The sequence below is a fragment of the Abramis brama genome (genome assembly GCF_963993115.1).
Source record: "Abramis brama genome assembly, chromosome: 1".
Taxonomy (NCBI): Eukaryota; Metazoa; Chordata; class Actinopteri; order Cypriniformes; family Leuciscidae; genus Abramis; species Abramis brama.
The window spans coordinates 30,369,854-30,390,840 of record NC_139963.1 but is presented as its reverse complement, the minus strand read 5'-3'; the positions used below and the strand labels follow the sequence as shown (position 1 = coordinate 30,390,840).

The following is a 20,987-nucleotide window of genomic DNA, read 5'->3' as shown; positions in this document are numbered from 1 at the left end:
AGGGTGTACTTAGATTGTCACACATGGCTTCTCCATTTTGGCCAAGTTTTTGTTAAATAAACCATGATACGGTGTAATATATCATATGTTGTTGTTCATATCATTTCAGGATGTATTACCTAATGTTAAGACTTGCCAAGGATCAGATGATTTTCTATTATGTCCCGATGCATAAAACCACAGAATTCAAAGGGGTATCCTTTCTTTTTCATATGATCGCAAATCTGCAGGAGTGGCTCGCAACTAGTGGGTCTTGAACAAAAAATGGGTCATGGCTGGCAAAAATAATGCTAAATGAAAGAAAAAAAAATGGGGTCAGTGATAATTTTTTTTATTTATTTTTTTATTAGGCAAGGATGCATTAAATTGATCAAAATTGACATTGACTTATCAAAGAAAATATACCAAGAAAATATGACCTAGACTACATTAAATATAGATTGACTTGCATGGCATGTGTTTTTTAGCGCAATTTTCCACCGGACAAAATTGCGATTGTTAACTCATGATTTCTGTTCTGTCTGTGCGCACCAATCTTGCACTTCTATCTACTCCTCAACCAGACCACCTAGAGACTTCGGGTTTTCGGCATTATGTTAAGGAAGGTCTAATCTCGGGAACGCACACAAAAAAATCCAGGAAAAGATTTACTATCTCTTAGTGTTGTGATCCCATGAGGTCAGAAAATTGCGCTAAAACACTCAAAAGTGTTTTTATTACTTGTTTGTACATTACTGGCTTTGTGTAGTAATATAAATAAATATTAATGTTAGATTTTTATTAATCAATATATTGATGGGTCCCTAGATGAGGGACACACACAAAATGTGCAGTGGTGGGGCGTACCCAGGTTTGAGAAGGACATCCATGTCATCTTGTCAAAACAGTACTGTGGTGAGTCGGCGTCCTCATTAGAGTGATGTGCAGTTGATCAATCTGAATGTGATATGAGTCAACAGGATGTGTTCAAATATCTGCTCTTTATTTGCTTCCACAGCAGCACTGATGGAGGAGGTGGAGCCACTCAACCACATCCTCTTTACCCCAACCTCTCACCTCATCCCACTGTTGGCATGGTGATCAAACTGTCATTTCCTCATGTCACTTCAAAGTTTCAGCTAGGGGAGAGAAGTATCCCAGAAGGCACCACTGCGCAAACGAAGAAATCACAGTGCATCAGGAAGAGACAACGTGATGAGTTCTGAACATCAGGTAGAGTTTATTTGTTTCTGTCAGTTGATTAAACCTAAACGAGAAGTAATACAGACATAGCTTGTTTTCGAGTTCTCGTTTGTTCTTAGTGAAGTACAAATATGCAGTGTGGATTTTATGCTGCTTCGTGACGTTGAGTGTTCATTGTTGGCCTGGAGTGTTTATAGCCAGGCAAGTCAAATAAAATCAAAAGAACTATGTTATTTGGCAGTAGCTATCAGTATTAGAGATTCACAGGGAAAAATGGCAACATTTCAAACACTACAAAGTGGGAAACACGTGCTGGGAAACACGACTTATTTTTGCACTGACTGGCACACCGACATACTGATCTAACAAAACCTAAAACCAATAGAATTTGGTGTGTGTTGTTTTTTGCTGAGGCAGTATATTCAATTGTTTTTTACAGTGATTACAAAAATAAATAAGTACATTTATTAATAGTGTTACACGATTCTATGCAGCCTCTAACTGCATAGATTACAGTATGTGGTAACACTTTAACATAAGGTTCAGCTAATGAATATACAACAAAACATTGTGAACTAACAATACTTTTATATTATATTTATTATATATATGCATACACACAGTACTGTTGAAAAGTTTGGGGTCAGATTAACACTTTTTTTCATTAAGGATGCATTAAATTGATCAAAAGTGAAAGTAAAGACATTTATAATGTTGCCAAAGATTTCTATTTTAAATAAATGCCGTTTTTTTCCAACTTTCTATTCATCAAAGAATCCTGAAGAAAATATATTTCATCAAAAATATATAGCAGCACACCTGTTTTCAACATTGATAATAAGAAATGTTTCTTGAGCACCAAATCAGCATGATAGAATGATAATCATATTTGTTAACTACAAAGATTTTAATGGTACTAATTCATGGTACTAATGCATAATGTACTGAACTTGTCAGTGAATTCATTTTATTTTCAAATGATTTCCCGTCATGGCTGTACTAATGTTGTCTCTATCTTTTACAGAAGTCACAATGGAAATGACTTTACTGTCCATCACAGTGTGGTTCACTCACTTCCTCATCGCCTCAGCTCTTTATTACAACACACCGCCAACAAACACCACGAGTGACTACACTGAAACCACCCAAATAACTCCAGCAACAACAGAAACAAACCAAGAACCCAAGACCCTAATAAATGCAACATCGTTCTCACCTCTGACCACAAAAACACAGGAAAGCACAACAAATTTGCCCAGTGAAGTGCACACACAGCCAAATACAACCCCAAATGTGACATCCACACAGGAAACAACATCCCTGCATCAACACGACAGCAGTACTCCATCTCAGAATGGCATGATGGATGATGACGTAGGTGTTAGCAATGCTAGCAGTGTTGCTATGAGCCACACAAATACAAGTCATACAACAGTTTCCACTAACTTTGCAAGACTGATGCCACAATATAATGAAACAGTAACAATGTCAACTGCGAGTTACACTGATGAAGGACAGCCAAATACAACCCCAAATGTGACGTCCACACAGGAAACAACATCCCTGCATCAACACGACAGCAGTACTCCATCTCAGAATGGCATGATGGATGATGACGTAAGTGTTAGCAATGCTAGCAGTGCTGCTATGAGCCACACAAATACAAGTCATACAACAGTTTCCACTAACTTTGCAAGACTGATGCCACAATATAATGAAACAGTAACAATGTCAACTGCGAGTTACACTGATGAAGGACAAACAGTTCAGACTGCAGACACCTTATCAGACCTGCTCAGCAGTGTCTCAACAGTTCCCTGGAAAGTCCAGACAGAGAAAGAGGATGACAGAACAAAAGCAGATGAAGGAAATTATGAAACGAACTCCACCCAGGCCACATTTGCTAATACGAATGAGTCGAGAGGAACACTGAGCACTGAGGGAAGTTACAGCTTCACCAGTGAACACAGAGAGGAACCTTACGACACAGCAGCAAATACAACTGGTGTAAGTACTTCAACGGCAACAGTGGGAAACGATTGGTCAACATCACAAAGCACAGACATTCCCACAGTCACACCGGCTTACACAACAGCACGAGACCCTACGGTTACAGATGCACCTGAATATCACACCTCAATAGGTGGTGTCAATCACTCAACGACAGAGCAGAATACAAACAGATTCACGAACTCTACTGCGCACACAGGAAGAGAAAACATTACAGGAACAGACACACCCGGTGGTACCACCACCTATAACAACAACTCTATCATAACTGATGTCCTAAACGATGCCACAACCAACAAAACAAACAAAACTGACACAGAAAGCAAAGCTTGGCCTAAATGTTTGAACCCAAACCCCAAATCTCGTCAATCCACAATGATGTGCTTCATCACAGTGTGGTCTTTAGCAATGACTGCTACCATATTCCTAGGAATAACCATCTTCCTGTGGGTGCGTCTGTCGGTCTTTAAAAAGAAGATGAAGCGGAGGAAGAAGGGAGGCCAGACGTGCGAGAAAGAGAGCCTTTGGGCCAACCCCAAAGCATCGGTGCAGGAGAGAGTGGAATTCTGGTATGTCAATGGATCCACGATGGAGGCCGACAGGAAGCAGAAAGACAGAAAGAGGCAGGAGAGGATGAAGATAAGAGGACAGGAACAGAATAGGAATGAGAATGACCTGTGGATTCAGCCTAAAGTGACTGTGGATGACATAACAGATTTCTGGTACGCAAACAGGCGCATGAAGGAGGAGAGGATGCCGGACACCGACACGTAGTTATCAACTTTGAAAGACACCACAGGAAACAGTGTGGACAGATGTACCTTCAGGCTTCTGCCAAAAACACAAGGAGATTTTGATGGAAACTTTATTTGAACAAGTAAACAAGACATTACGTTTGTGATCCAACATGGACCTGATTTTTTACTCAGCTGTACACTGTAAAAAAAAATCCAGCTTCCATTTTGTCAGATATTGGAATTTTCGTAAATATGAGTTTCCTATTCAGAAATTGGACATGAACAGCCTCTAAAGTCGCGTTTTATACAGGGAAATGACGTTTATGAGTTGGGTGATCCATAAAAAAGCCAAAAGTGAGAACTGTATATGACTGTTAATTTTTATTTATAGTTTTTCCCATCTACAGTTGTGTATATTTACATAAATATGATGCATATCATATTGTATTTGTATGTATTTTTACACAATAAAAATAGGATTTATTTGAATTAAATTACAGACTCGTCAACAAGCTGACTATCTAGATGTAGTGAATCAAATTGGGAGGGTAATGTTCAACAAATGGGATGCTGTATTTTATTCTAAATCCATTGGATATTGATTAAATATCTTCTATACATTTTGGCTTTAATAAGATTTCCCTAAGAAATAGGCAGAAATTAAGCTGCCGTCAACAAAGCACTTGAAAACGACAAACTTGTAATTACAACTTCAGAAGTGGGAAGTAGGAAATTTCCGATAGCACATGAAGGCAGCATTAGGTCCAACTAACAGACAGCTGAGCATGTTCAGTTTGATCACTGATTATGCACTTGAATAATTTGTGATTTGGGTCAAAACATGGGGACATAATGACAGCATAAATATATGTTTTATAAATATTTTGTTGTTAAAGTTGTGTTTTCTTCTGTGAAGTTTCTTCCATTTTTATGAGTATACACAACTTTTTTGGTGTACAGAAGTAATTCTATATAATCTTTTCAGTTTGCTCAAACGTAAACACTCTTTGTTTGTCTAACTTTTGTTCTACATCACTATTTTGTAATCTTAATGCTCATATTAACTTAAAATGCAAGTTTACTGAACTTAGATCCACAAATAAAAACACATTATTTATTAAAAAATCCATCTATTTATAGAACTTAATATGTTTGATGAAAGCACAGACCTATTACGTTAATTGTTAAGTTGAAACAGCATTAGTTTCCATAAGTTATTTAGAAAAGTCCTGAAGCTAAACAGTGAGATAAACAGAATAACATACAGTGCTTTTCCTTCCTTGGAAAAGTGAAGGGACCACAGAAACTTTAACCACAGTCATTTTTGCTACACTGTCGGAAAATTCAGAATGTTTCTGGCTTATAAAAAAAAAAAAAAAAAATCCATTCCCAACCTAAATAAAAATACACAATATTTAATATGCAACTTTTATGAAATCTCATAGTGCGTCTTACTGTTGTAAAGATAAACTGAAATAAAATAAATATTGATTCTGAGATGGTGCGAATCACCATTTTGAGAGAACAGATCATGCAAGTTTCTGTTGTGTATGAGAGGTTAAAAAGAGTGAGAGACAATGCCATGAAAAAGTGTTAAATATACTCAGAATGAGGAAATGATAGTGATAAGTACTGTGAAGTTAAACGTCAACAGAAAGAAAAGATATCACGTGGATGTAAAAATGCCTAAATTAAAAAATTTTACTAAGATTTTCAATTAGCAAATCCTGTGTTCGTTACTTAGATTGAGAAAAATGAGAGGGCAGGACATACGTCTCTCAGAATAGTTTAAGCAAACTTTACTTAAAAAAAAAAAAATTTCTCACTTCACTTAGTTTGCAATACCCTCCTCCACCCAAAAAACACATATCGTGCACATATACACGCATACACTCAAAAAGACACAATTGCACTTAACAGCATAGTTGTACCGACAAACCAGAGTCAAAACCCACAGAAGTGTCAACACACCCTGAGCTTCCCATCAGGGCCATGGCTTCTCTTTTTCTACTTCAGCCTCAGATAATAATGCACACTATATCAAGTACTTTTTTGCACGTTTTTTAATCTTTCGGCTACAGCGTCTCTCGTCCAGATGCAGGCAGTGATATGACATCTTCAGAGGGAGGAGAAATGAAAGAGGGCATGTAGGAGTGAGAGAGGAAGAGAAATGAACAGGATATAGGTGTGCACTGCATGCGAAAGTGTGTAGATTTTCACATGTGCAGTTTGGTCTTGGTGTTTGGAGCTTGCAGTGACTTAACCCAGAGGCATGAAGGTAAGTGGCAATTGCACTTATTCATAAAGGGATCAAATGGGAGACAAACTGTAACCAGTTTGTGGCTGTGATGTTATAAGATGCTTGAGAACAGGGAGACCACATAAAAAGAACGAAAAAAAAAATGACTACATGCAGCTTGGAGAAACATTAATGTCACGGTGACACTCAAATCACATCTAGTAACTATGGTACTTGTGCACTGAAATAACCTGTGGACGTACCTCTATTCTGCCCGTCAAATGAAGTGCAGCTCATCTGGTAGATAGAGCATGGCGCTAGCAATGCCAATGTCATGGGGCTCAGTTCCCAAGAAAGTCACTTTGGATAAAAGCATCTTTCAAATAAAGTAAAGTACATTCAATTTAATTCTACCTTCTAGCAATAAATAAATTGATAATATAGGAAAATATAATATAATAGTAAGAAGTGTTTCTTGAGCAGCAAATCATCATATTAGAATGATTTCTGAAGGATCATGTGACACTGAAGACTGGAGTAATAATGCTGAAAATTCAGCTTTGCATCACAGGAATAAATTACTTTTTAAAAGATTAGAATAGAAAAAAAAGTAATTTTAATTTGATATAACATTTAACAGTGTTACTGTTTAACTATATATAAGAGACTTTGCAGCCTTAGTGGACATAAGAGACTTATTTTAAAAGCATTCAGAAAATCCTATGAACCCCAAACTTTAGAACTTTTTTTATATGTATTTTATATAATTTATATTTTTTTCAATTTAAACCCCAAAAAAGAGTAATAATATTGTGACTAACTGTCTTTTTCTTTCGCTGTCTTTTTTACTGTGTCACATGTTTATTTCAAAGCTAGATTCGCTTGTGCTACACTGAAACAGAGTCAGAGAAGAAAAAGGAAGAACAGGGGTGTGTAAAACTTTCCGGCCCAGATTCACGCAAGATTACCTCAGCAGAAAACCAAGCACACAGAGAACAAGAAAAAACAAAACAATGAATGACTTCTGCCAGATGCTTTCCTTTAATATATAGTCAGGTGTTGGAGGTTTCCTACAATTCCCATCACATTCTCGAGCCTCAAAGTGGATCTCCAAAGACATCAGCTCACCTGAGCAATTTTGTTTTGCACAAAGACTGAGATTGCTGACTTTTCAGGCAGTAGTATGAGCACCATGAGGCTCGTTTTTAGCAATTTACTGCTGTATCTTGCTCTTGGAGCCTGTTTCAAGTTCACTGATGCACAAGTGTCAATAGAGACAGATATCACCACCGCAGTACCGAATAACACTTTGGTGGAAATGTTCAGTTCTGAAAGCAACACTGCTGGACCACTGCAGGACCACACTGCAAATGATGTCACTGAACTACAGACAGCACCATATCTGTCTCCCACACTTGTTTATCAATCGAGCACCATGCTTGATGAACCAAAAACTGTGAATTTGCCAGTCAATAGTGAGACTGAACAAACAACAGCAGAATTGGCTCCTGAAACAACAACACCTGGTCAAATAGAGCAGACCACAATGATCACTACTAATGTGCCTCCTTATGTGGAAACAGGAGTAGCTGAACAAATAACTTCAGACGCCCCAAGCACACTTCAATATGAAACGACTGTTGGCTTTACTTCTTCTGAGTTGACCAGTCCTAAAGAACATCCTACAGATGAAATCACCCAAGCAGCTGATCCTATGTCTACTGATTCAACAGAAGCCCTCAATCCCATATCCATAACGTTTCATCCACCATCCAACCCCATGGAGACCAGCACAATAACCTCCACTGCAACTCTAACATCATCTTCACAGTTGCCTCAAATTACTCCTGAAGGGCACTCACACTCGGCTTTTGATGACGAATCAGTCTCCACCCAATTTACCACTGTCACCACCAGTGGGAATGTCGAGCAAAGTATTCTTCCCATAGATACAAACTGGTTATTAATAATCGTAGTGTGTGTGATCGTCATTTGTGTGCTATGTGTTGGCATGATTCTGTTTGTCCAATGGCGAAAGAAAAAAGCCTCACGGACATTTGGCCCCATGTACGTGAATGGACAAAGTAAACGTTCCAAGAAGAAAAAAGGGGCGGAGGATGACGCATGGGCGGGGCCTGTGAATCTGGAGGCGGGGGCTGAATGTGACGCTGAAGTGCAGGAGGGTCTTCTGCCTGATGATGGGAAAAAGGATGGAGACGATATGGTGCTCAGCACTTTCGCCGCCCTGGACGAAGGTGACATGTCTAATGGTGGAGTGGGTGGGGAAGGTACTAAAGAGGCGCAGAAATGGGAGAAGCAGGAACCTCTGCCTTACATAGATGAGGATGTGGGCGAAAACAAGGCGGGAGAAACACTGGCAGAGAACAAGACACAAAAAGGAGATGACAAAAGTGAAGAGAAGGAGTTGAACGGAGGAGAAACGTTCTGTCTCACCACAGCCGTCTAATACACTTCTTCAATGAATGAATATTAAGGATTTAATATAATTGACCATCTTGATTACATCATGTGTATCAAACAAGGACTAAGTAGGCTAATATAGATTTGTAAATAGGCTATTGTTTGACCATCACAATTCATTATGAACAATGGCGCAATGTATAATGATCGAAAACTCTCAAGGCCCATTCACACCAAGAACGATAACTATAAAGATAACTACAGTATATTAGTGTCCTCACCAGCGGACGATATTGGATGGATGGATTCTGATTGGCTGTCAATATTTTTATCGTTCATCAGATGGATAAAATTGTTCGCTGTGGTGTGAACTCTGCTATATGTTGCACATTTTATTTGTCCAAAGATGAGCAGGTTGTGTATTTTGTACCACATTTGCAACTGCTTTTTATAACTTTATTAAAATTTAATTTTAATTTAAACTTAATTTTTAAATGGTGTTTTTTGTTACATAGGGACTACTGAAAAGACATTTAGAAGTTTATTTTAAAATGCCAAGTATTAAAAATATAAAAAAAAGCTCTGTAAACATGTGCATTTTTGCAACATGTTGATAATGTTCGACACACACTTAGTCTTCATGCCTACTTGAACACTTGGGCCAAATACAGGAAATATGTCATGTAAGTAGACAAGTGGTCAAGTGCAAAGACTGCAAGGGTGGGTGTTTGGCCAGGCCCACATATGTATGAAATAGCTCAAAAAGGGTCTATAGCTATTGGTCAACATGGCGAACTCACATGACAAACTGAACCTATTGCAAAACTTGCATGGGGAAATCCTTCATCCTCATGAGAATTTGCAGATCACATGGATTCCTATTGAAACGACAGGATTTTGTAAGCAAAAAATAAATAAATAAAGACAAAATAATTTCTGCATTAATTAATAATCATCATTCATCATTTGTAATGTTCACTATAGATGCAGATTTGTATCTTTATCTACATCTAAAGATACAGTTGTACTACTACTTGGGTAAATGAATGAGGTTAGAGATAGTGCACTTATATAGTGCGTTGATTAAGGCACACAATATGTTTAAAATAAACAGCTAACCTTTAAAGGGTTAGTTCACCCAAAACTTCTGTCACTCATTACTCACGCTCGTTGCACATCTGTAAGACCTTCGTTCATCTTCGGAACACAAATGAAGATCTTATAATGAAATCAGAGAGCTTTCTGTCCCTCCATAAAGATCCAACTTAACACATTCAAGGCCCAGAACGATAGGAAAGACATCGTTAAAGTAATCCATGTGACTCCAGTGGTTTCAATTAAGTGACGCGAGTGCTTTGTTTGCGAAAAAAACAACAACATAATTTACCACAATTTACCAGAACGTAAGTTTTAAGATTTTAAGAAAGTTAGCTTTTTTTCACTGTTAGCAAAGAGATTTATAGCATATAATATCAATGAATGGTGGCACAATATAATCAAATGATCTAAAATAGCCTATATATAGCCTATATATATTTGTTCAATACAAACACTTCCCAATATTTTATGTACTGATTTTGTGGGAAAATCTATAGAATTCTGTGGAATGGATTTAAACATGTTAAAATGAAATGATAAAAAGATGACTGAGAAATAAGTTTACACCTATAATCCCACTGAATTATAGAAAAATCAGAAGCCAGCAGCCCTTCTAATCTGGCAAGGAGTGCGCCAAATAGAAAATAGAGACGTGTAGGAATGCCATTGGTGGGTGCGAGGTCAGTTATCTTTGGCCACAAGTGTATGTATTTAAATCAAGAACAATAATTGAAAATATATCAGACTCTATGTTTTTTTTTTCTTCTTAAATATCTAACAAGTTTTTTTTTTTTTAAACATCCTTTGGTATTTCTGACATAATTGCTCAAAGTGTGAAACCCATAACATGGAGACATTGTTTTCTATTGTGTAAAAGCCCATTACCAGCAAAACCTTTCATAAGGGTAACATTTCAAATTCTCATAATGATATATCAATGAGGCATCATATTCCACTGAATAAACTATTACAAATGACCACCAGATGGAGCTCCTGACAATATTACCAACTTTCTCTTTTTGTATTCATATATATATATATATATATATATATATATATACAGTGAGGAAAATAAGTATTTGAACACCCTGCTATTTTGCAAGTTCTCCCACTTAGAAATCATGGAGGGGTCTAAAATTGTCATCGTAGGTGCATGTCCACTGTGAGAGACATAATCAAAAAAAAAAAAAAAATCCAGAAATCACAATGTATGATTTTTTAAACTATTTATTTGTATGATACAGCTGCAAATAAGTATTTGAACACCTGAGAAAATCAATGTTAATATTTGGTACAGTAGCCTTTGTTTGCAATTACAGAGGTCAAACGTTTCCTGTAGTTTTTCACCAGGTTTGCACACACTGCAGGAGGGATTTTGGCCCACTCCTCCACACAGATCTTCTCTAGATCAGTCAGGTTTCTGGGCTGTCGCTGAGAAACACGGAGTTTGAGCTCCCTCCAAAGATTCTCTATTGGGTTTAGGTCTGGAGACTGGCTAGGCCACGCCAGAACCTTGATATGCTTCTTACAGAGCCACTCCTTGGTTATCCTGGCTGTGTGCTTCGGGTCATTGTCATGTTGGAAGACCCAGCCTCGACCCATCTTCAATGCTCTAACTGAGGGAAGGAGGTTGTTCCCCAAAATCTCGCAATACATGGCCCCGGTCATCCTCTCCTTAATACAGTGCAGTCGCCCTGTCCCATGTGCAGAAAAACACCCCCAAAGCATGATGCTACCACCACCATGCTTCACAGTAGGGATGGTGTTCTTGGGATGTACTCATCATTCTCACCAGAAAGTTCTATTTTGGTCTCATCTGACCACATGACTTTCTCCCACGACTCCTCTGGATCATCCAAATGGTCATTGGCAAACTTAAGACGGGCCTTGACATGTGCTGGTTTAAGCAGGGGAACCTTCCGTGCCATGCATGATTTCAAACCATGACGTCTTACACTCTAAAAAATGCTGGGTTATTTTAACCCAATGTTGGGTCAAATATGGACTAACCCAACGTTGGGTTAAAAATGCAATTTAAAAATGGACAAACCCAGACGTTGGGTTACATTTTTAATGTAACCACTGCAATTTGTCCATTTTTAAATTGCATTTTTGTCCATTTTTGATTTTGTCCAAAATGCAATTTGTCCATTTTTAAACTGCATTTTTTAACCCAACGTTGGGTTAGTCCATATTTGACTCAACATTGGGTTAAAACAACCCAGCATTTTTTAGAGTGTAGTGTATTACCAACAGTAACCTTGGAAACGGTGGTCCCAGCTCTTTTCAGGTCATTGACCAGAAGTTCTGGGCTGATTTCTCACCTTTCTTAGGATCATTGACACCCCACGAGGTGAGATCTTGCATGGAGCCCCAGTCCGAGGGAGACTGACAGTCATGTTTAGCTTCTTCCATTTTCTAATGATTGCTCCAACAGTGGACCTTTTTTCACCAAGCTGCTTGGCAATTTCCCCGTAGCCCTTTCCAGCCTTGTGGAGGTGTACAATATTGTCTCTAGTGTCTTTGGACAGCTCTTTGGTCTTGGCCATGTTAGTAGTTGGATTCTTACTGATTGTATGGGGTGGACAGGTGTCTTTATGCAGCTAACGACCTCAAACAGGTGCATCTAATTTAGGATAATAAATGGAGTGGAGGTGGACATTTTAAAGGCAGACTAACAGGTCTTTGAGGGTCAGAATTCTAGCTGATAGACAGGTGTTCAAATACTTATTTGCAGCTGTATCATACAAATAAATAGTTAAAAAATCATACATTGTGATTTATGGATTTTTTTTTTTTAGATTATGTCTCTCACAGTGGACATGCACCTACGATGACAATTTCAGACCCCTCCATGATTTCCAAGTGGGAGAACTTGCAAAATAGCAGGGTGTTCAAATACTTATTTTCCTCACTGTATATATATATGGTTGCTGTGATTTTGCCAAGTAACACATGTTCCTGGATCAATATATTTTGTTGATCCTGGACCAACATTCCTGTATGAAAACATAGTCCTAACCCTTTCCCTACTCTGGAGCCTAACCCTAACCAAGTTTTTTTATTTTTATTATTCTAGGTAAATTATTTATGGAAGTCTTTTTCCCTTTCTTTTTGCGTACTGTGGTGTTATGTGTTTGTTCTTGCTGATTGAATGGTTTACTGCTGGCTGTGAAACAAATTGCCCCTTGAGGATAATAAAGTTGACCTAACCTAACTAACCTAACCATAACCTACTCCTAAAATCAAAGGAAGATGACACTGATGTAGAAGCAGCTATCCCTAGTTGTAAACCTAAACTTGACATAAACAGTACACTTCTCCCTCAAATCCTATTGGTTGTAACATGTTGTATTTGGTTGGTATCACTATTACTTGGTATCACGTTCACCATATGGGAAAATACATTAATGAATTCAACTACAAAATGTTAATAACAAAAAGTATTTGAGAGTTCTACAAAGGGTTAGTAGTGTGTTTAATAGATTAAAGATCTAAAGACTAAACAAAAAGACACACAGAGGACTGCAAAGCCTCAAATGTGTGTCTGCTGGCCACATCCATCAGGATTGTTTGGACAAAACCAAGAGAAAGAGGGAGGGAGAAAGATTCAGGAGAGGAGGGCCTTGGAAAAGAATGGATTCTCTGGAGACCAGCGGGAGGAGGAGAGAGGGAAAGAGTCAGAGGGGAGGGCTGATAACTACATCTGGAAGTTATTTGGAACAAGAGAGGGAGGTAAATAGTTGAAAAGATAGACAAAGACAACCGGGAATTAGCTATTAAGGTTGAGGGAACAAACTAACAAGCAAACAAATATTTTGACGTTGTTTGAGTTAACTTGAAAAAGAAAATTTTTTTTTTTTTTGTAATGCCATGAGTAATCCCAGAGAGAAATGATACGAGTCTGAAGGAATTAAACAACAAAGAAAGAAAAGCTTGTGAAGAATTTTGTGTGCCTGGAAACTGCATGACCAATCATTTAAGTTCATCACTTCACAGAAGCCTTATTTTTGCACGTATGAAGAGTCATTTACACCCTGGAGAACTGGAGGAATCACATCTGTGATGAGGATAATATCGGTCAATGAATAAATAAAGCAAGATCTCATGAACTTCATCAGTACGTAAGAACAAAAAGACAATACGGGAAGCTTTGGATTCAGGACACAGTGAAAACTCAACTCTTTTCCTGGAAACCTTTCAATTGCCCGTCAGTCACTTTTTTCTGTCTCCACCTAAATAAAGGTAAAGCAACTATATTGGATTGATGTTTAATGTAAATTTTGGAATATTACATATGTGACACTGGACCACAAAACCAGTCACATAGAGCAATTTTATGAAATTGAGATTTACATCACATGAAAGCTGAATAAATAAGCTTTTAATTGATGTATGGTTTGTTAGGATAGGACAATATTTGGCAGAGATACAACTATTTGAACATCTGGAATCTGAGGGTACAAAAAAAATGATCGCCTTTAAAGTTGTTCATTTATGTTCGTGATTGTGCTGCATTCACAGCAAAAATAAATGTTTTATATATTTACGATAGGAAATTTACAAAATATCTTCATGGAACATGATCTTTACTTAATATCCTAATGATTTTTGGCATAAAAGAAAAATCGATAATTTTGACCCATACAATGTATTGTTGGCTATTGGCACAAATATACTCGTGCAACACGTGACTGGTTTTGTAATGCAGGGTCACATAGATTTGGGTACTGGTTACAAACCACTTGATCATTATTACTGAAGCAGACTAGAGAAAACAATGTTGTTGACAGCGAGTTTGTGCAAACCTGTGATTTACTGAGATAGATTGATAAAATAGATGATCGTTTGTGTTTTTCATTTAGGTCAGAAAAATATATTTTATGGACAGGCAGAATTGATTAAAAAAAGGGTTGAATTTAAAAAGAAAAAAAGTGTATGTATGCTTCAAGCGCTCTTTTCTAAGCATTTATAATCACAAGAAACTAAAGTTATGTTTAGGTTTCTATGTGATCTCATATTTTAAGAACTTTATGATTCCCGCATACATATGGTGCCAATTTCCAGAACCATTACTGACATACCACTGAAATCAGATCATAAATCCATGTGCTGCCTAACTTTGAGGGGGCTTAAACGTTTACATTTTGTCCCATAATATGCTCTGTGGTCACATGTAGACCACATTCTGTGGAACAAAAAGAGCAAAATAACCACCAACATGATTATGTTGCATTTTGCTCATGGAATATGAAGTGGTGCATATCAAAGTCCACAATATTCTTTGAGTTTAAAGTAAAAGAGAGGCCCTACATGAGTAGGTATGTTTTAGTCATGGAACATAATGGCTTTAATGCTATCAGCAGTACAACACAAGGGTGGTTTCTTCCTGCCTGGAAACAGCACTTCCTCTCCATGCTACAGTTCAGGAGAGTGTGAAAGTTTACACACGTTAATAGCACACACAATACGTTTATATATCATCATTTTGTGATTATATTCCTGTCTTTCTTCTTTCATGCAGAATGTCTGCGTCACGAGGTTGCCTCTGCTGTGTGAAGTACCTCATGTTTATCTTCAACCTCATCTTTTGGGTTAGTTCTGTTTCAGGCTTCTGCAGAATATCAGTTTGGCAGCTTGAGGATCTATATTCAGTTAACATCACCGTATTCATCAAACCCGTCTACGATTCTTTCTGCCACTGAACAGGAGCAAGAGTGTGATGTTATTCTGAATGATATGATGCTATTCAGACAAACAAGATTCTCAATCGTAACTATTATTGGTTTTATACACCAGTTAGTTAGTTTATACGTAGTAACTTACACAAATACTTTGTCCATTTTTGCTCCGCCATCGAAAGGAGTCCCAACAAAGACCAAATTATCAGAACCAACTGTTACGCATCTCAGTAGTGGCGTTCCTGTGAGTGTTGTGGATCGAATCATTGAACAAGTCATTGGGCCCTATTTTAACGATCTGAAACGCAAGTGTCAAAGCTCAAAGCGCAAGTAACTTTGTGGGCGGGTCTTGGCGCTGTTGCTATTTTCCCAGCGGGATAAATGACTCTTGCGCCAGGCGCAAATCTAAAATGGGTTGGTCTGAAGTAGCTTCATTATTCATAGGTGTGGTTTGGGCGTATCGTGAAATAAACCAATCAGAGCGACATCTCACATTCCCTTTAAGAGCAGGCGCGCTTTGTTCTAAAGCGGATTCCTATTATAACGGCGTATTTGCCAGGCGCGCGCCAGGAGCGGTTCACAGCCAAGGAGAGCAACGCTCTCGTCAGGGACGTTGGGGATGGAGAAACCCACCCAAATTAACTTCGGTTAAAAAGGCGTATGATAATTTGGGTAAATGTGTAAGCTAGATGTATGCTTTTATAATAAATTGTCTATCTATCTATCTATCTATCTATCTATCTATCTATCTATCTATCTATCTATCTATCTATCTATCTATCTATCTATCTATCGTAATAATATATGATTTGCAAAAATGAAAACTGCTGCTTCTGTGTAGATGAGAGAATCAAAGTGTATGCGCGTTGTGCACACGCTACATTGATTATGGCCAAGCATGCGCCCTTAAAATAGCATATGAATAACATGCGCAACCCGCCACTGACTTTAAACTATTTTTTCCTGGTTAGTGGCGCAATTGTTTTCTAAACCTGCAAAATAGCATGAAGGAACGTTTGCGCCGGAACACGCCTCCTTTTTTGCGCTGAACCGCCCAGGGAGCGCAAGTTCATTCCCTAGTTTAGCGACGTGCTTTTGTGGAGGGAAAAGCGCGCTTTGCGCGGGTGCAAAATAGGAATGATACATGCGTCGGTGTACAAAGTCAATTGCGCTGGGTGCAAGATAGGGCCCATTGAATCATTCACTCAGCGAATCGTTGAGTGAATAATGTCACTCGTCACCACCTACGGGTGTAACGTTGTAACATATGCAGAAAAACAGTCATGGAACGCCGCTCAGTCAATCATAAAACTGAAGGCTGGAGTCCACTGTAAAAATATTGAAACATACACTATAGGCTAAACGATTTTTTTCTAGCGATTTTCAGTCGTTTAGAGTATGATGCCCAGTTTACAAAGTCGGCAAGTGTATGATGCCCAAGGGTTAAAATACGAGAAATGTATTCCATCTGTTCAATAAATATACACAAAATATTTAAAAATATATGCAAGTATGTTCAATACTAGCCCATTATGTTTATAAAGGCCATGCAGGCCTATACACTTGTTCCTTAGAATGACCTGCCTTAAACTGATGCCAAGTTATTTTTCTTTACCTGCTTGTTTGTGCAGTTGGGAGGATGTGGTTTATTTGGTGTCGGGGTGTGGCTCGCCTTCACACAGTCTGAGTTTTCATCTCTACCGCTGTCCTTCCCTTCACTCTCCGCGGCCAACTTGCTGCTTGTTGCTGGGGGCGTCACCATGGTAACAGGGTTTCTCGGATGCCTTGGTGCCCTAAAAGAGCAGAAGTGTCTATTAATGACGGTAAGGTACCTGGATCATTACTGACATCAGTAAAACAAATGTGGAAACTGCCCACATGTGAGACTGAAGACTGGAATAAAAGCTGCTGAATATTTAGCATTGCCATCACACGGATTAAAGGTAGGGTAGGCAATTTCAGAGAGGCTAGAAATAGCAAGCTAGCTTTAAAAGCATATGTTCCCACCCTCCCTTCAGAGCGTCTCCAAAGCCACAGCTCCTTCAAAATACATGCAAAGGAAAGCGTCACGAGAGATTGTGTTAAATCACCTCATTTCTCAAACACATAACATTTAATATTAATGTAACAACTTACAGAGCTTGGACTTGTATCACCTGACTGCAGCAGATTCATTTCGGCGTTAATATTGCTGAAATAGAAATTTATAAATCGGAGTACATGAACAGCTCTGGGTAGAACATCACGGGTTGCCGTCTTTAAATTAAGGTTACGACGTGGTGTGAACGCAGCATTAGCTCGTTGTTTTGGTCGAGGAGGAACTGTAAAAGGCGGCTGCTGTTTGTTTGTGGCGCTCAGTGACTGACGTCTGTCTAACTCTAGCCTTACAGAACACACTGATTACGTGTGATGTCTGCATGAGCCGATGGGCATCGTATCATTGCATTTGGACCGAATCCAATGATTGGAAGAAAAATGTTTTGTCCTGAGACTTTGACAGAAGATATATGTACATGTTTTAATATTTCGACCACTTCTGTCATTGATTGCTATCAGGATATGAAGAGAGTTTCAACCAATAAAAAGTGTTTATAATTTTTTTTGCCTACTCTACCTTTAATTACATTTTAAACTATATTAAAAAAGAAAATAGTTATTTAAAAATGTAATAATATTTTAATAGTTTCTGCTGGTAAGTATGACGTAATTTTTGCCGCGCATGATGCCAGTATAAAATAATTTTTTCAAGAACATTTAAAATCCAAAAGTTTGAACGGCAGTATATTAATTTAACATATAATGTACATAATTAAATAATTTTAATTTCATGTAAAAATAAATTATTTGGAAAAATAAATTTTATTTGGAAGGAGTTCAATTATCATCCTCATCTCTAATGTTTCTCCTTATAGGGAAAAAAGAGAGGCAATTGTTGGGTACAGAACAATTAAATTGGTGTCTATAGCAGTATAGTTCAAATAATTTGGACTAGTATTTGATGAGAAATATTCTAGTTCATATTGAAATAAGAATTTGATTGATCTTGGCAAATATGAGACCAGAATGGGACTTTTCAGGATAAAAATCTGAGAAGCAGAGGAAGCAGAAGTTTTTGCTCTTTTTTAACCTCATTGCTGCCTAAGAGAAATAAATTAGTTCATACAAATATTTTATATTTAAATATATTTTTCTTCCTACATGGGAATATTGTTGTCATTAATGTACTCTAATAGTTTTTTCTTGTTCTTTCAGTTTTTTGTGATCCTCTTGTTTCTAGTCCTGACAGAATTGGCGCTGATTTTGGTTTTGAGTGTGTATCATGAAGAGGTAAGAGACTAACGTCTGAGCCTTGCAAATATTTCAGCCTTTCCTTTCAGGAAAACACTTTGCCTTCTACATCCTGTTTATCCACTTGTCTCTGTTTTGTCCATTTAGTTGGACAAAAAGGCTAAGGATGACCTAAGAGAGGGAATGAATGACTATAGAACAAATGATGGGCTGAAAAACTCCTGGAACAACATGCAGAAGATTGTGAGTTAGGTTTATAACAGTCACAAATATATAGACTAAGATTCTTCAATGTATATCATGGATTCTGTCTCCTTCAGTTCAAGTGCTGTGGCGTGAGCAACCACACCGACTGGCACAATAAAACAGAAAGCGGCAAACTTCCTGAATCCTGCTGCAGGGATCATTCTGCAGAATGCCATCATTGGGAAGAGGTCAGAACATTTCTGGGGTCTAGGGTTAGCTAAGTAGGCCTACCACACGTTCCTAAATCCCGCCAACGGTTGATAATTGCAACCACAAGTGTAATATAAAATGAAATCTGGCACAAACCCTACATACATCTTATATGTTAAAGTGTTAGTTCGTTCAAAAATGAAAATGATCCCATAATTTACTCACCCTCAAGCCATCCTAGGTGTAGCCTATATGACTTTCTTCTTTCAGCCAAACACAATCGGAGTTAGGCTATATTAGAAAATATCCTGGCTCTCCCAAGCTGTATAATAGGAGTGAATAGTACCTGAGATTTTGAAGCCCAAAAAACCACATCCATCCATATTAAAAGTAATCCATACGGCTCCAGGGGGTTAATAAAGGCCATCTGAAGCGAAACGATGCGTTTTTGTAAGAAATGTTTTTTGAGCAGCAAATCAGCATATTATAATTAGTATTTCTGAAGGATCATGTGACACTGAAGACTGGGGTAATGAGTTTTCTCAAATTACATACAAATAAATTTAAAATGTGAAAAATAATGGAGATTGTAATTCTTGAAATCAACAACAGATGGCGCAAAGCGACAGTTGACACGGCTGCCAAACAAACAATGTAAAATTAAAGTGAAATATCCTAATTTAAATAAAGTGCAAAAAAAATTACAGAAATTTTCATTAAACATTTTATAAAAAAACAGTAAAATATAATTTTACAGTAAAATATTTCACAATATTACTACTTTTACTGCATTTGCGATCAGATAATTGCAGCCTTGGTGAGTATAAGAGTGTCTTTCAAAATCATAAAGGCCCGGTTTCACAGACAGGGCTTAGATTAAGCCAGGATTAGGGCTTAGTTCAATTAGGGCATTTAAATAACTTAGAGAAAAAAATTACTGGTGTGCATCTTGAGACAAAACAACATCACTGACATATTTTAAGATATATCAGAACAAGTTGCTTTCAGTTAAAACACCTCAAACATGCATTTTAATCTGAGACTAACTTAAGCATTGTCTGTGAAACCGGGGTTAAGAGAATTTACTAACCCCAAACATCTGAATGATAGAGTACATTTACAACAATTTAAACTTCATGTCCAGTTGTTTATTTATTTGGTAACTATGTAATAAGCAAGATGTACTTCCAGCCAGTCATTATCTCAAATTAAACGAAGACCCTGATTACTGTCATGGCTTACTTTGAGATAATGACTGGCTGATAAAACTGTTTTTTAAATGTGTTTTAGCCGTGCTATGAGAAGGCCAAGGACTGGCTTCTGGCTAACATCACCTCAGTGCTTGGGTTTGGAGTTTGTATTGGAATCGTTCAGGTACTTTTAAACTGGTGTATCTGGTGTAGTCTGATTATTATGAATTTAAGCACTGGTATAATGCGACTGCATTTTTCTCCCTCCAGATTCTTGCTTTGGTGTTCTCCATGCTGATGTACTGCCAAATCCTACGAGCAGAAAAATACATGGACTGACCCTTGCTTCGCCCCATTCTGAATATGTAATGAATGTTTAAACAGACTTGCCTATTAGAGATACTGGATGTGATATGCATGTGCACATAGATTACAGTACTGCACTTAAGAAGAAGCTCAGACAAATCTCAGATAAATTAATTTACCAGATTAAAGACTTAAATAATTAATTTGTATATGAATATAAAGTGAATGTATACAGTAGGTAGAAAAAGTAAATATTAGAATTATTGCACTCTTTGTTAAATACCCTTATAACTGCTTACAATGAACATGCAATCAGTGTGAACTTCCTATAAATGGAAATTAAATGTTTAAGAGTTGATTTGTTATACTAAACCAACGCTCTGTACTATATTAACGTCTGTTAAGGTCGTTACAAATAAAAAAGAATGCAACACAACAG

General features: G+C 37.6%; 3 protein-coding genes across 4 annotated transcripts; all 3 read left to right on the top strand.

Annotated features, from left to right (window-relative positions):
* The first annotated feature begins 1,071 nt into the window (after positions 1–1,071).
* Positions 1,072–4,811, top strand: LOC311094902 (uncharacterized protein). Its single transcript, XM_084133108.1, has 2 exons — positions 1,072–1,212; positions 2,207–4,811. The coding sequence occupies exon 2, from the start codon at positions 2,215–2,217 to the stop codon at positions 3,964–3,966; it is 1,752 nt and encodes a 583-aa protein (XP_083989234.1). The 5' UTR covers positions 1,072–1,212; positions 2,207–2,214; the 3' UTR covers positions 3,967–4,811.
* Positions 4,812–5,802: 991 nt separating this feature from the next.
* On the top strand, positions 5,803–9,071 carry LOC311095870 (uncharacterized protein). Of its 2 annotated transcripts, none has more exons than XM_084134712.1 (2): positions 5,803–6,207; positions 7,045–9,071. In XM_084134712.1, exon 2 carries the CDS (start codon positions 7,352–7,354, stop codon positions 8,633–8,635), a length of 1,284 nt encoding a protein of 427 aa, XP_083990838.1. In that variant the 5' UTR covers positions 5,803–6,207; positions 7,045–7,351; the 3' UTR covers positions 8,636–9,071. The 2 variants fall into 2 exon arrangements, with proteins under 2 accessions (XP_083990838.1, XP_083990837.1); XM_084134711.1 differs by having other exon boundaries at positions 5,833–6,207; positions 7,041–9,071.
* Positions 9,072–13,349: 4,278 nt separating this feature from the next.
* Positions 13,350–20,984, top strand: tspan4b (tetraspanin 4b). The gene is made up of 8 exons (XM_084137997.1): positions 13,350–13,932; positions 15,212–15,281; positions 17,000–17,191; positions 18,621–18,695; positions 18,804–18,899; positions 18,977–19,090; positions 20,343–20,426; positions 20,513–20,984. Exons 2-8 carry the CDS (start codon positions 15,213–15,215, stop codon positions 20,579–20,581), a joined length of 699 nt encoding a protein of 232 aa, XP_083994123.1. The 5' UTR covers positions 13,350–13,932; position 15,212; the 3' UTR covers positions 20,582–20,984.
* The last annotated feature ends 3 nt before the right edge of the window (positions 20,985–20,987 follow it).

What these genes read in the sequence shown, in the direction of transcription:
- tspan4b (XM_084137997.1), top strand. Translation starts at nt 15,213, where the DNA reads ATGTCTGCGTCACGAGGTTGCCTCTGCTGTGTGAAGTACCTCATGTTT. An exon ending in TGAGTGTGTATCATGAAGAG is followed by an intron (nt 18,696 to 18,803) that starts GTAAGAGACTAA and finishes TTGTCCATTTAG; the next exon opens with TTGGACAAAAAGGCTAAGGA. An exon ending in TTTGTATTGGAATCGTTCAG is followed by an intron (nt 20,427 to 20,512) that starts GTACTTTTAAAC and finishes TTCTCCCTCCAG; the next exon opens with ATTCTTGCTTTGGTGTTCTC.
- LOC311094902 (XM_084133108.1), top strand. Translation starts at nt 2,215, where the DNA reads ATGGAAATGACTTTACTGTCCATCACAGTGTGGTTCACTCACTTCCTC.
- LOC311095870 (XM_084134712.1), top strand. Translation starts at nt 7,352, where the DNA reads ATGAGCACCATGAGGCTCGTTTTTAGCAATTTACTGCTGTATCTTGCT.